Here is a 12,276-nt window from a genome sequence, read left to right as displayed (position 1 = left end):
AATACAGAATTGGGCAAAATCAATAATTTGGGAAAAGATATAGGGGAAATAATTGGGAAAACAAATAATCGAGGAAAATAGATAATTGAGGAAAATAAATAATCGGGGAATATAAAGAATTGGGGAAATAGATAAATAATTGGGGAAAATATATAGGGGAAATAAATAATTAGGAAAACAAATAACTGAGGAAAGTAAATAATTAGGGAAAGTAACTAAGTAATTGGAAAAACAGATAGGGGAAATAAGTGAGGGGGGGGGGGAACAAGGGGGAAAATCACCCAAGTGGAAAAAAAACCCAAGGGGAAAAAAAGTAAATATTAAGGGGAAAAAATAAATAATGGTGAAAAAAATAATTAAGGGAGGGGGAAATGAATAAGGGAGGGAAAAATCAATAAGGGAGGGGAAAAAATGAGTAAGGAGGAGAAAAATTAATAAAGGGAGAAATAAATAGAAAAATAATGGGGGAAAATAGAAGAATAATAGGGGAAAACTAGAATAAAAATAAATTTAGAAAAAATAAAAGCAGTTTTATCCAGTGCTTAAAAACCAAACACACAGCCCCGACATTATTATTTAGCTGTTTTCGTGACTGAACTATTTACATGGATTCAAGACAGTATTTAAAGCCTGTTCAAAACAGCACCATGCTTTATTAATTTTTATTAATTTATTAATTAAACAAGATGCAACTTTTTTTTAAAACACAGTGAGCAGGCTATAAGGTCCCTATGTGGGTCCACCCCAAAAAGCTGTTTCTTGTAATTTTCAGTGCAATCATTAGTGAGAATAATTATATTTCTGACATGGAAAATGAAAAAAATAACACTGAGCTCATTTTGCTTAAAATATGGCGTTGCACCTATTTTGTACCTAGGAAGCACCAACTCTCTGGGATTCTCTGAGGAAGACACTGTTAGACCCAAATTTTGTGGCACTCAGCTTAAATCCAAACAGCACCAGGTACAGAACAAGGTGAAGGGACAAAACTCCAGAGAACCTGTTCATTCAGCAGGAATGCAGAGATTCCACAGCTCGGGGGACCTGAAATGGGACTTTCTTGTGCTTTCTTGTTACTTCAGTTTCAGCCCTTAGTGAGCTAAAAGCCCTTTGCTGCCCTTGGCTTGCTGATGGATCTAAAGGAACAGTTCCAAATGAGCTGGGGTTGACTAAGTCAGCCCCCCCCAGAAAAAACCAAACAAAACCTGGTTGGCAGCTTCACACTTCTTCAGCCTGCAACGCTCTTGGTTAACACTCACAATCACAAGTGTCTTTTCATGTTCAGTTTGAGACAAGCTGACCCAGGGAAACACGCCGTCTCCTGTTTGTTCCACAACTATTTTACAGGTTTTTAGGCATTTTAAGGTCCTCTCACTTCAACAGTTTCCAAGAGCACCACATCTCTGTACAGCAAGTAAACACTCACTCTGATAAGTGGTCAGACACATGATGGCATCTTGATATGACACAAGTATTTTAATTGCTGTTTGTTCAGATTAAAATAAAAACAAACCCACAGCAGAGTCCAAGAAAGTGATTTATTTCCACTTGTCCTTATGAGTTAAAGACAGTATCTTTTCTTTAAAAAACAGTATCATGTACTATTTAGAAAATGATTACACCTTTCTTGTCCAAGCAGTTACACCCAAGTATGACCTCCTGTCTACCTTTCAAGGATAGGTGGGTTGGTGTCTTTAAGAGCAATCTTCAGAATGTAGCATCAGAAAATGTATACAGGTGAGGATAAAGTTACCAGCAAATGGATAAATGTTCCTGTATTGTTATACATTAACACAGAGGAACTCATCCACCCACTAGTGCTCCATTGGCTCCTCAGCCTTTTCCACAGTTTCTTCTACAGGCGGAACCGGCTAAAAGAGAGGAAAAACAAATATTTTAGGAAGGCAGAAGACAACGCTTGACAAACCAGCTTTATCCTGATTTGAGCATCACAAGTGGTAAATGCTGCTCATGTCAGCAAACAGCTTAAAAAGCAGTGTTACCCAAATTAAGCATGAGCAGGACAGAGCTGGTAATTAGGAGACTATGGAGGCATCATGTGAAGGGCATGAGAAACATAAGCAGCCACTTCTGTTGCAAAACAGGGAAAACTTGTACTTGATCAAAGCTGAGGAAAGAAGATGACATTGGAACAGCCTGGCATAAATTCAGCATAAACTGATTTAAAAAGCCTCCAAGTTTCCAGCTGAGATTATACAGCGTTCATATGGTAACTTCAAATTTTAAAAACTGCCTTTCTAAAACTCCACTAGAGTAGTAGAGTTAAATTTATTTTAAATATAATAGATCATATCTAAATGTCATCTTTCAACAAAGCCTATTCATTTATATCCAAGGCACACACCTTTCTCTGTGGTCTCTCCTCAAGACCTTCCAGGAATGGTGCTACGTCGTCATCGTCATAGATGGTGAACTCCATGTCTTTGCCCACAATTCCAATGGAAACATTCTGTCAAACAAAGTTTTGAAAGCAGGGAGAAGTGTTTTTCTGCAATTAACCCTTTTTGTAAGCTTTCACTTACAAAAGCTATCACGTTTCAAAATCGTGCAAGTAAAAATCATCCAAGGGTTTCAACTTCTTTCATTTAGTTTTCCTTTGAATACACACGATTTCTCAAAACCCCTTATTTTAATCTCATTTTGCATTTTCAATAGTTTAAGAGTTCTAAAATACAAGGTGATGGAAAAGGGCCACAAGCAGAACACCAACTAATGGATATCCTTAGAATTGTCTTGTTCAACAGTTCCTCAATTCACTGTCAGAAATTTGTACACCTTTCTGATGCTGGATACTCAACCAACTGTTGGTGCACTACCTTCCCTCACCTCCCAGTGAATGACTGACTGTGTTCACAAAGCAAGGCTGTGATTCTAGTTGCATGTAATGTTTATTAACACTGATCAAAGCTTAAAATAGAATGAAGCATCCAGAGAAATAATGTCTTATTTAGTGAAAGCATCATTTTTGTTAAGAAACTTAAATGTGAGATAATTAAGAAATGGTAGATAAACTAGTGACATTAAATGGAGATTATATTATCTACCACTATTCAGCTTTCAAGTCTCAGTGCTTTGTCAGACAAACTTCACAAGAATTGTGTCACAGTAATTTCTAGTAACAATGGCAGTAAAATTCCTTAAGAAAACCTAAAACCTAGAACTTACCTTGGTGGTCAGATCCTGTTCAGCAGGAAGAGTCTCTCTCAGGGCACGCAGTCCATGTTTAACTAGCTCATTTAGATTGCCTTAAAATGGAATCAGAAAGACAGTTATGGACTATATGGAATTATCTCTGGACATTCATTTCACCTTCTTCCTATTCCTATTTGAGAACTACAAAATCAGCTGGGCTAACTTGTCTTCCAGAGCTCCTCTCCCTCGTGGTACTGAGCACAGAGGTGGTTATAATAGCATTCCTTCAGAAACCATCCCTCCCCTATATTTGAGGTCAAGTGCATCTGGTTTTGACACTTGCCTTGCCTCCAGTGCCTCCACTGCATTGATATTCCAGCTTTGATTTTTTTTCCCCCAAGAAGCTATTCAATAGGCTCCTCCTCATCATTCCATACAACAAAGAATTCAACACTTTAAATGCACCACCTAAATACTTGCACTGACATACACTGCTATGGAAAGAATTACACTTCCCCTGAGTTAAACAGGGCAGAGGCCTTTCACTTTTTTCTCTGCCTTCCTGAGCACAGCTTCTCTTTTCACTAGATGCAATAAAAGCATCCACGTGTTAAGACATGAAAATCTGTAACATTCTCACGCAGATTTACTGTTATGCCGGACTTGTCTCCCAAAATTTATCTTCATCTCACTAAATGCAAAAGAATGAAGCAGTAGCAGAAAATAAATTGCAGAGTTGATGAAAGCCATTAGCTAGAGAGGGTTCCACTACTCACAGTCAGTGAACTCAGTCATGTGCCTCTCCAAGTAAGTCCGTGCCGATTGTGAACGAGCACCAATGGACATTGCTTTGCAGTCAAAATAGTTTGCAGAGGGACAAGTCTGGAAGATGTGAGGGCCCATATCCTACAAAGAGAGAGAAAAAACCCAACAGAATGTGAAACAAATGTATAAATTCATACCAAGTCTCTGCTGCTTGAACATGAGATTTTCTGAAAGAGTTTTGCTTCAGGTATATAGCACAGCTGTATGTATGCACAAAAACATATTTTATATTGCTGATCATATCACTGTTCTTATACAATTCCTTCAAAACTTATTCTAAAAAAAACCCCACCAATAAATAAAAAAACCCAAAACCAACTCTTTCTCCATACTTCGTTCATTAAGATGGAGCTTTTATGCAGACAGGATGGCTGGCACAAAAAACATTTCTTTCTCTCTTCTATACTGTGCTTATGTATATAATCTCCCTCCTTCATGGCTTGCAGCAGGTTTTTTAAACACATTCTGTCTTATCTGCAGAAAAGTAAAAACTGGCTGTAGACTAAACCATGCCATTCAAAATTTCAAGAATCTTGAGGGTAGAGATCCTGCATGTGCAAACTCTTGCTGCTAAACAAGTAAGAGAGAGGCCAGTGATGATTTCCACATCCATTTTTTAATAGAAAGTGTTCAGAATAATAGTTTGTAAACATCCCAAATCAACAGCAAAACATTTACAGAAAAAAACCCTGATTTTTTGTAGTATCTCATATTGCACCTTAAAATACCTAATAAGTGTAGGTATTAACACTTCTAAAAGCTATGTTTTAGGCTAAGATACAGACAATTATTTCCTTATTCCGAGAATTTTGATGAGTTTGCCTCTTCCGTCTTTCCCTCTTAACATCTACTTGTTGCACAAAGTTTCACTAATCCCATTTCCTTGCAGCTCACTGGGGACCAGAGCAGCTTACTCACGTCATAGCCTGCGATGAGCAGTCCCACACCATAAGGCCTCCTGCCGTAACGCTGCGTCGGGATCTGGGTTTCTGAAGAAGGCTAAGGAAACAGTCTCAAAATCACATGTTCATTACCCAGAACATTTTCCTAAGACAAACACAGATGCACCAAAGTGCATCCTTATGGGATATTCTCTGAATGAATACATGAGCAGTGTGAATGAAGAAAAATTTTCCAATCAGATTTTCCAACTTGAGTTTTAAGCTGTGACATATGAAAATCACTTTATGAACAAGTAAAAAGCTGCGAAAGTATTGCAAGTGTAAAAAAAAGGATACTGCTTCCAATTAGTGACACTAGGCGAGAAACTGGAAGAGGTCTATCAAACACAAACCTAGAATCCAAACACTCCTGACGCATGAAATTGCTAGAAAGCAAAAAATAAAAAAAGAAAAAAATTAAACCAATGCATAGATCAAAGACACAATGAAGTTTTGTCTTAATACTTGTCTGTTAAGGTAAACATTTTTGTTTCAGCTCTGCTTGTTGAGAAAAAGGGTCAAGGGCTTTACATAATTTCATTTCACCATGACCTATAATTGTTATTTAGAAAGTTGACCACAGGTTTGAAAAGAGTATAAAAGTATTTCAGCCAGACAAATGCAAAGAAGGTAGAAGTTCACGCAGACAACAGATGGAAAAAAGCCACAGTCAAATGGTAACATTGCTTTGTAATATTACAGCAATTAAAATTTATTTTAGAAAGTCTTCCTACCCCTTCTTTGTCCTTTCAAACCGAGGAACACTCCTCCTTCCGTGTACATTTACCTCACCTGATCAAACTCTGTGGCCAGCAGGTAAAAGCAAGCCCCTCTGAAGCCCACACATACAGCACTCTGTGTGTTCAGTAACTTTTTAAAGTGTGTGTACACAGAAGCAGCTGCCAGAGGGAAAGAAATGATGCACTTTCTCAGACTGCTTGGCAACCCCATCACGCTGAGGAAACCAGACAGGACTGTCTCACTAGCAATAAAACCAAGGAGCAAAATTTTGGGCCAAACAAATGAGATTTCTGCCAACCAGTTAAAAATCTGCCAGAATTTCACACTGAGGTCTTTGGCATAGTACAACAAAGCAGCAGCTCAAGACTAATCCGTAGCCAAGCAGAAAATCTCATTTGCAATAGTCTGAATGAACTTTCACTCGTTATTGCAGAACTGTGTTATGTCAACAACCAGGATACTCACCACAAGAGTCTTGCATCGGCAGTAAGTCCCGCAATTGAGATACCAATATGGTTGTCAACGTACAGGATTTTTTTCTGATGAGCTGCCAGCTCAGACTGTGCTCTCTATGCATAAAAGGAGAAAGCTATGTGGCAAACTGAACAGTCTGACAAGCACCGTGGAGAAATCTGCTAACATTTATAGCAAGAACTGAATATGATCACGAAACAATGAAAAAAAAATTAAATTTATAAACTTGCAACAGAAGACAAGAAAAACCTAATTTCACTTCAGTAGGAACCTGTCAGAATGGAAGAAAAAACAGACACTCACTCAAGCTTTGGGAAAAGAAAGGAATATATTTACTACTTAATAACTAATGAAAAAAAGAGGACATCATCTTTTAAAGGGAAAAAAAAATTTTCCATTCATTTCCTTCACCAACTTGTGAAAATCTGCTTTGCATGGGTATTGAAAATATTTCAGTTCTATACTGGTAGTCAAGCAAAAGGAAACTGGGATTGTATTTACATTACACATAGAAGTTCTGACTGCACAAAGCTAATCTGCCAACCCCAAACTTTTCTACGAACATTACTGTCCCAAGAACACAGTTTTGAAGTTACCTTGAGAGCTACCAGAACAGCATGTGTTTTGGACTTCAGCCCCACCGTAGCTGAGCCTTGTTTCACGGCTTCCATGGCATATTCTATTTGATGAATTCGGCCCTACAAAAACAAATCAAAGGTGATCATTCTCAAGTTAATCCTCTGAATCAACTTTCAATGGGTTTGGACTCTCAGACCTTTGATTCCCCACCCCAACAGGGGCACTTTCTGCGTCACAGTTTAAACCTACAACCAACGGATCTCCACCATTATCTTCTGCAACGCCTCACCACTAACCCACGGAAACCGGGCCATCTCTAAGTCACTCACTACTGCACACAGAGGAACAGGAAAACTAAAAAGAAAGGGTGAATAACCTTGACACTAGAATCTTGACACTAATCTTGACATAAGAATCACGAGACTTTTGTCACTGTCTTTAGAGGAATCAGTATTTGACCTGATGTGATTCAAAGACAGAACTTCCAGCTGAAGTTGGACACTTAACTTTTAATCGAGTTTCCTGAAGAAATGAGTCTTACGCAATTGCTGTGTCTCACCATCCATTCCCCAATAACTTCTGAACAAGTTATTGGCCAACTGCAGTGAAGTCTGAAAGAGGAGTAGAGGTCTCAAAGGAAATCAAGTCCCCACAGTTCTGCAGAGGTGTCCAGAAGCTTTGTAGGAAAATGTGACAATGTCCATTTAATGGCACCACTGAGGGCAAAGTGTCTCATTTTCTGCCCTCCAGCCCATGACAGACAGGGCAGAGCTGCCCTGCAAGCACAGCCCACAGCTGGATGACTTTGCCACATCTATTAAAAGTCTCAAGAGAATGTTATAGTTTTAAAAGTAATTTTTTAAGTAACAGATAAGATGAAAAACATTAAAACTAAAGTTTCTGATACAGAACCTGCCAGAGAAACACAATCATTAAGGATGAAAACAGTACAAAGGCATCTACACCTATCATGCTATTGACTAAAAAAAACAGGCAAATATTCAAGGTTGTCCTCATATAGGATTGAAAACATGAAACACTCTCCATTGCAATGTAGGGAAAGTAAGTATCAGATACAATAGTAGTACATGATGAAGATTTTCAGTAGCAGTACAAACCCATAAACTAATGGTACACTAGCTTTATAGGAACAAAATCTGTTATTTGGATTCAAAATCTCTAGTTTTGCTAAATATAGAAATGAGTCATTTTCCAAGGATCTGATTTTCCATAAGTATCCCTTCTTAAAATGTCCATACTGAGAGGAGAGGCAACATTAAACACCTGAGCTGACACTTGCTTTTAGAATTCCAGAATGTTTATTTTCAACACAACCTATGTAAGTTTCAGAACACCGAGTGTACGTTTCTAGTAACAATAAACCGTGGGGAACTAACTCAGAGGTAAGAAAATTTCAAATTCAAGTGCAAAGCTCAATATAATCTTAACTACAGAGACAGCAAGAAGCCTCCCTGACAGTCCACAACACGGGAAACTAGGGACACACATCTGCATAGACTTCAGAATTGAAGCACAAACTGCAGCACAGAATGATATGGCATTTAGCCACTTTCAAGTTCTAGCTCTCAAGGTTAAAAGCTTTACACGTGGAATTTATTCCATGTGAATGTATGTGACCACTTCAATACAGAAAATGAAGATCTGTGAATTTTTACCACAGAAGTCAGTACCCCAGGTTCCATGCTCCAAATTACCCTGTGGACACAGGCATTCAAACAGGGGCTTACAAGGCAGTTAAAATTGTGCACAGAAAGAAAAACAGCTGCTGTTATATCCCACCTGAAGAAGTGGCATATTCTCACTCAAGCACAAAATACCAACTCTTAACAATTTGATTTTTTTTTTCCCCGAACAATTTGAATGAAGCGATTAACGGAAAAAAATTATTCCCAATTATAAACTAAATAGTTCCTTTCCAGTATTATCTAGTGGACAAAAGAGAGAATGACCTAGCAGGGGCCTAACAGTGGGAAGATTTAAGCTTATTTTCATGCTTCTGGTACCTCACTTACCAACTTCTTATTACAGATCTGTAAATGGATCACAGAACCATGGAATGGTTTAGGTTGGAAGGGACCTTTAAGGATCATCTAGTCCAACTCCCAAGGTGACAGCATCTATTTTGTACCTCACAGAAAGCAACTGCCTTAAGCACTTTGAGGTGAAAGGGCACACTTCAGCACCACTCAGGTTTATACACCAGAAGTCCTGAGATGTGCCAGTGGCTTTCCAGACACCCACAGCCTACAAAGGGAGACAGGAGCAGCCTGCAGGAACTTCAGGCACCTGACAACAACCTACACAGCCTGTGAGGTGGTGAAAACCCAAGAAGCAAGTTAAAAACCCAGTGACAAAGCACATAAAGGCTTTACCTGCGGGCTCCACACGGTGACATCATTGTCATACTGGTTGCGAAACTGGAATGGAGAAAACAAAACTCATTAGTGCCACTAATGAGCGGGCAGGAGGAGTGTTCCTGAGGGGAGTCCTGGTTGTTTTCACAGAATCACAGCATCAATTAGTTTGGATAAGACCTCTGAGATCATTGAATCTAATCTATGACCAAACACCACCGTGTCAACAAAGTACCACATCCAGTCTTCCCTTAAGCACCTCCAGGATCAGTAACTCCACCACCTCCCTGGGCAGCCCATTCCAACATCTAATCACCCTTCTGGCGAAAAAATTCTTCCTTCTGTTCAATTCCTTTTGTCAAATTGTTAGGGTTGGAAGGGACCTCTGGAGATCATCCAGACCAGCCTCCCTGCCACGGCAGGCTCACCTAGAGCAGGTGATACAGGAACGTGTCCTGGTGGGTTCTGAACATCTCCAGTGAGGGAGATTCCATGACCTCCCTGGGCAGCCTATTCCAGTGCTCTGTCACCCTCAGCGCAGAGAAGTTCTTCCTTGTGGTGACGTGCACCTTCTTGTGTTTTAGTTCACGGTTAGTGCTCCTCGCCCTGCCTCTGGGTACCACTGAAAAGTGTGGCACCATTCTCCTGGCACCGGCCTTTGAAATACTTGTGTGTATTGTTGACATCCCCTCTCAGCCTTCTCCAGACCGCACAGGCCCAGCTCCCGCAGTCCCTCCTCGTAGGAGAGGTGCTCCAGCCCCCTGCAGAGATATCTGCACGCACCCCCACAGGGCCCTTGCTGCATCAGTCCCCGGACCGCAGCAGGCCCCGCTCTCCAGCCCCACTCCTTTCCAGGCCCCGGCCCGCGCCCGCGGCCCCGCGTGGCCCGGGAACTGCTTACTCACTGCTCCTCCCGCCCCGCCCGCCCGCCTCCCGCCTCCCCGCGCCGGCCCCGCAGCCCGGCCGAGGGTTCCCTACCCCTCTCCCCCCGCTATCCGCTGTGCGCTTATCCCCCCCACGCGCCGTCCCTCACCATCCTCCGCTTCTCCCGGCACCGGGCGGCTCTGGAAGCGAATGGGGCAGCGGGGCGGGAGCGCCAGGCAAGCGGGCCAGCCGCTCCTCCGAGTCATCGATGGCGAGCGCATGCGCAGTGGCGCCCCCACCGGTGAGTTAGGAAAGTGCTGCCGTGTGTTTCTTAATTAAGTTTCTAAATGGGTCGTTTTGCCGTCAAGGATGAAGCGCTACAAGTGCTCGGCGAAAATTAACTGTGTACTTTAGCTCTCGCTCTGGACGATGTGAAGTGTTTTTGTATAGTTGTAACTGAAAAGTGAGTTAAAAAGCACTACGGGAACTCCTCCGCGGGATCAACAGAGCCAAGCGTTAAGATAAAAGAGAATGAATTTAATACTGTACTGGTGTGTTTTTATTTCTTTAAAACAAGTGTCCAGTTGGTGAAGTCACAGTAAAGTCGAACTAGCCATATCATTGGTAAAAACTACTATATAATATAGTATATAATCACATATATATATTATATATAATATTATATACAACTAGTTTCTATAGTAGTTTCATGTATTATAATTAGTCTGTAGTAAAGTTTATATAAATTTACATATATAATAATGTATGATATATATAGTTATACACTATATAAATGTGTATAACTAGTATAACTCGTAAATATATGTAAACTATATACTAATTTATATACTATATTATATACTATTTACATATATATAACTAGTAATACACTGGTTTTATATATATACACATATACAATATATACACTATATATATATATATATAACTGGTATATAACTAGTATATATAACCTTTTGATTACTGCAGGCAAAATTCTCCTGTCAGTGGAGAATTTTCTCCTTTCTTTTCCCTGGAAAGGGCTACAGTGTTGTCTAAGAAATAAAAATAAAAATAAAAAAAACCAAACTAAACAGACTGACTTAAATTATCTAGCTTATTAATTTTAAGCTTTCTGATTAACAATAGAAGTTCATTTGATCTGAAATAACTTCCTCTCTTTGGTGTTGTTTGGTGGGCGCTGAAACAGGATATATAAACGTTTTAAGTGAGCTGAAGAGCTTTCAAGTTTCCCTGAGCCCTCAGTAAATATTCCTGCAGTCCGTGCTCAATGCCATTCTGCAATAACTTCCTACAGCAATAAGGGACTCCCTAAAGATCCGTTTACTCCGCCCACAGCCACAGAACAATAGACAGACATTTCCTCTTATTTTGGCAAAACCGTGTTAATTTTAATAGAGCACTAAACCACGCCAAGTCTCGGTATTGTGCTGTATTTATACAGCAAGTGGCGTTAGGAGCCATGATTTTAGTGATAAAAAGGCAGGATCTGTGAAATTTCACAGAGAATATTGGTAGTAGCTGCATAACTGAAAGTTTTGGAAGCTATATGAACTACTGTGCAGGTTTATTAAACGAAAACTGAAGTATTTTCCAGAGTAATCTTTTTCCCTTTATTACATGCATAGGAAAAAAAAAACACAAACCATATTCAAAACCAAACTAACCAGATGTCCATCTATTAAAAATTTATTCTAAAGCAAACGGATTCAGGTCACGTGGCAGCCGGAAGGGTGGCATGGGATGGAGCCCCAGCTGCTCTCCAGTGCTGCAGGCAGCACAACTGTTACTGTATTCCCAAGGCAGCAGCGCAAGAGGATGTCAGAGGCAGGAATAATCTCTAGAAAGGGGAAATGCTTACCGTGGAAGGAAGTAATTCACTTCCTTCTGGATGCTCCTGCTTGCCCTTTAGTCTCAGTATGAGACCTCTAAAGGCAGGGCTAAAACCAGAGGGTTTGAAATGTATTTCTGATCACGTCTCTGTTCACTGGTGTTAAAGAGCACCCAGCCTATTCCCCATCGATGTATTTGAACCAATATTTAAATACAAAATGACAGAAAGGCAAAATCAACAAGGAAAAATCAAGTAGCTCTTTTTCAGATAACAAAGGCATCAAACCAGAAAGGAAGCATTTTGCATATATTTTACCCTAATGTGGCAGTTACTGAAGTTAGTGATGTTAGTGGTTTGTCAGTCACCCAAAGTTGTAAGAAAATTTGAATGAAGGCCTCAAATGAGAATCTCACTAAAATTTAAGTGATGCATAAGCACTATGTTGACCTCTGCACCTGAGAAAATGTCACCC

At 40.0% G+C, this 12,276-nt stretch overlaps 1 protein-coding gene across 1 annotated transcript; it reads right to left on the bottom strand.

Moving 5' to 3' along the window:
* Positions 1-1,518: 1,518 nt before the first annotated feature.
* Positions 1,519-10,165, bottom strand: PSMA1 (proteasome subunit alpha 1). The gene is made up of 10 exons (XM_029961067.1): positions 10,122-10,165; positions 9,107-9,151; positions 6,731-6,832; positions 6,126-6,229; positions 5,217-5,305; positions 4,897-4,967; positions 3,930-4,059; positions 3,187-3,266; positions 2,366-2,470; positions 1,519-1,871 (listed from the first exon to the last, which is right to left on the bottom strand). Exons 1-10 carry the CDS (start codon positions 10,122-10,124, stop codon positions 1,815-1,817), a joined length of 786 nt encoding a protein of 261 aa, XP_029816927.1. The 5' UTR covers positions 10,125-10,165; the 3' UTR covers positions 1,519-1,814.
* Positions 10,166-12,276: the final 2,111 nt, after the last annotated feature.

The sequence above is a fragment of the Manacus vitellinus genome, unplaced genomic scaffold, assembly GCF_001715985.3.
Source record: "Manacus vitellinus isolate BGI_N305 unplaced genomic scaffold, ASM171598v3 scaffold_30_pilon, whole genome shotgun sequence".
NCBI lineage: Eukaryota > Metazoa > Chordata > Aves > Passeriformes > Pipridae > Manacus > Manacus vitellinus.
The sequence above is the reverse complement of the archived record's forward strand: the minus strand, read 5'-3'. Positions and strand labels throughout refer to the sequence as shown.

Excerpts from the sequence above, each read along its gene's own strand:
- PSMA1 (XM_029961067.1), bottom strand. Across the intron at positions 4,968-5,216 it reads AGTGTCACTAATTGGAAGCA|AAACCCAGATCCCGACGCAG; the intron begins GTATCCTTTTTT and ends AGCCTTCTTCAG. Across the intron at positions 3,267-3,929 it reads CATGACTGAGTTCACTGACT|GCAATCTAAATGAGCTAGTT; the intron begins GTGAGTAGTGGA and ends TTCCATTTTAAG.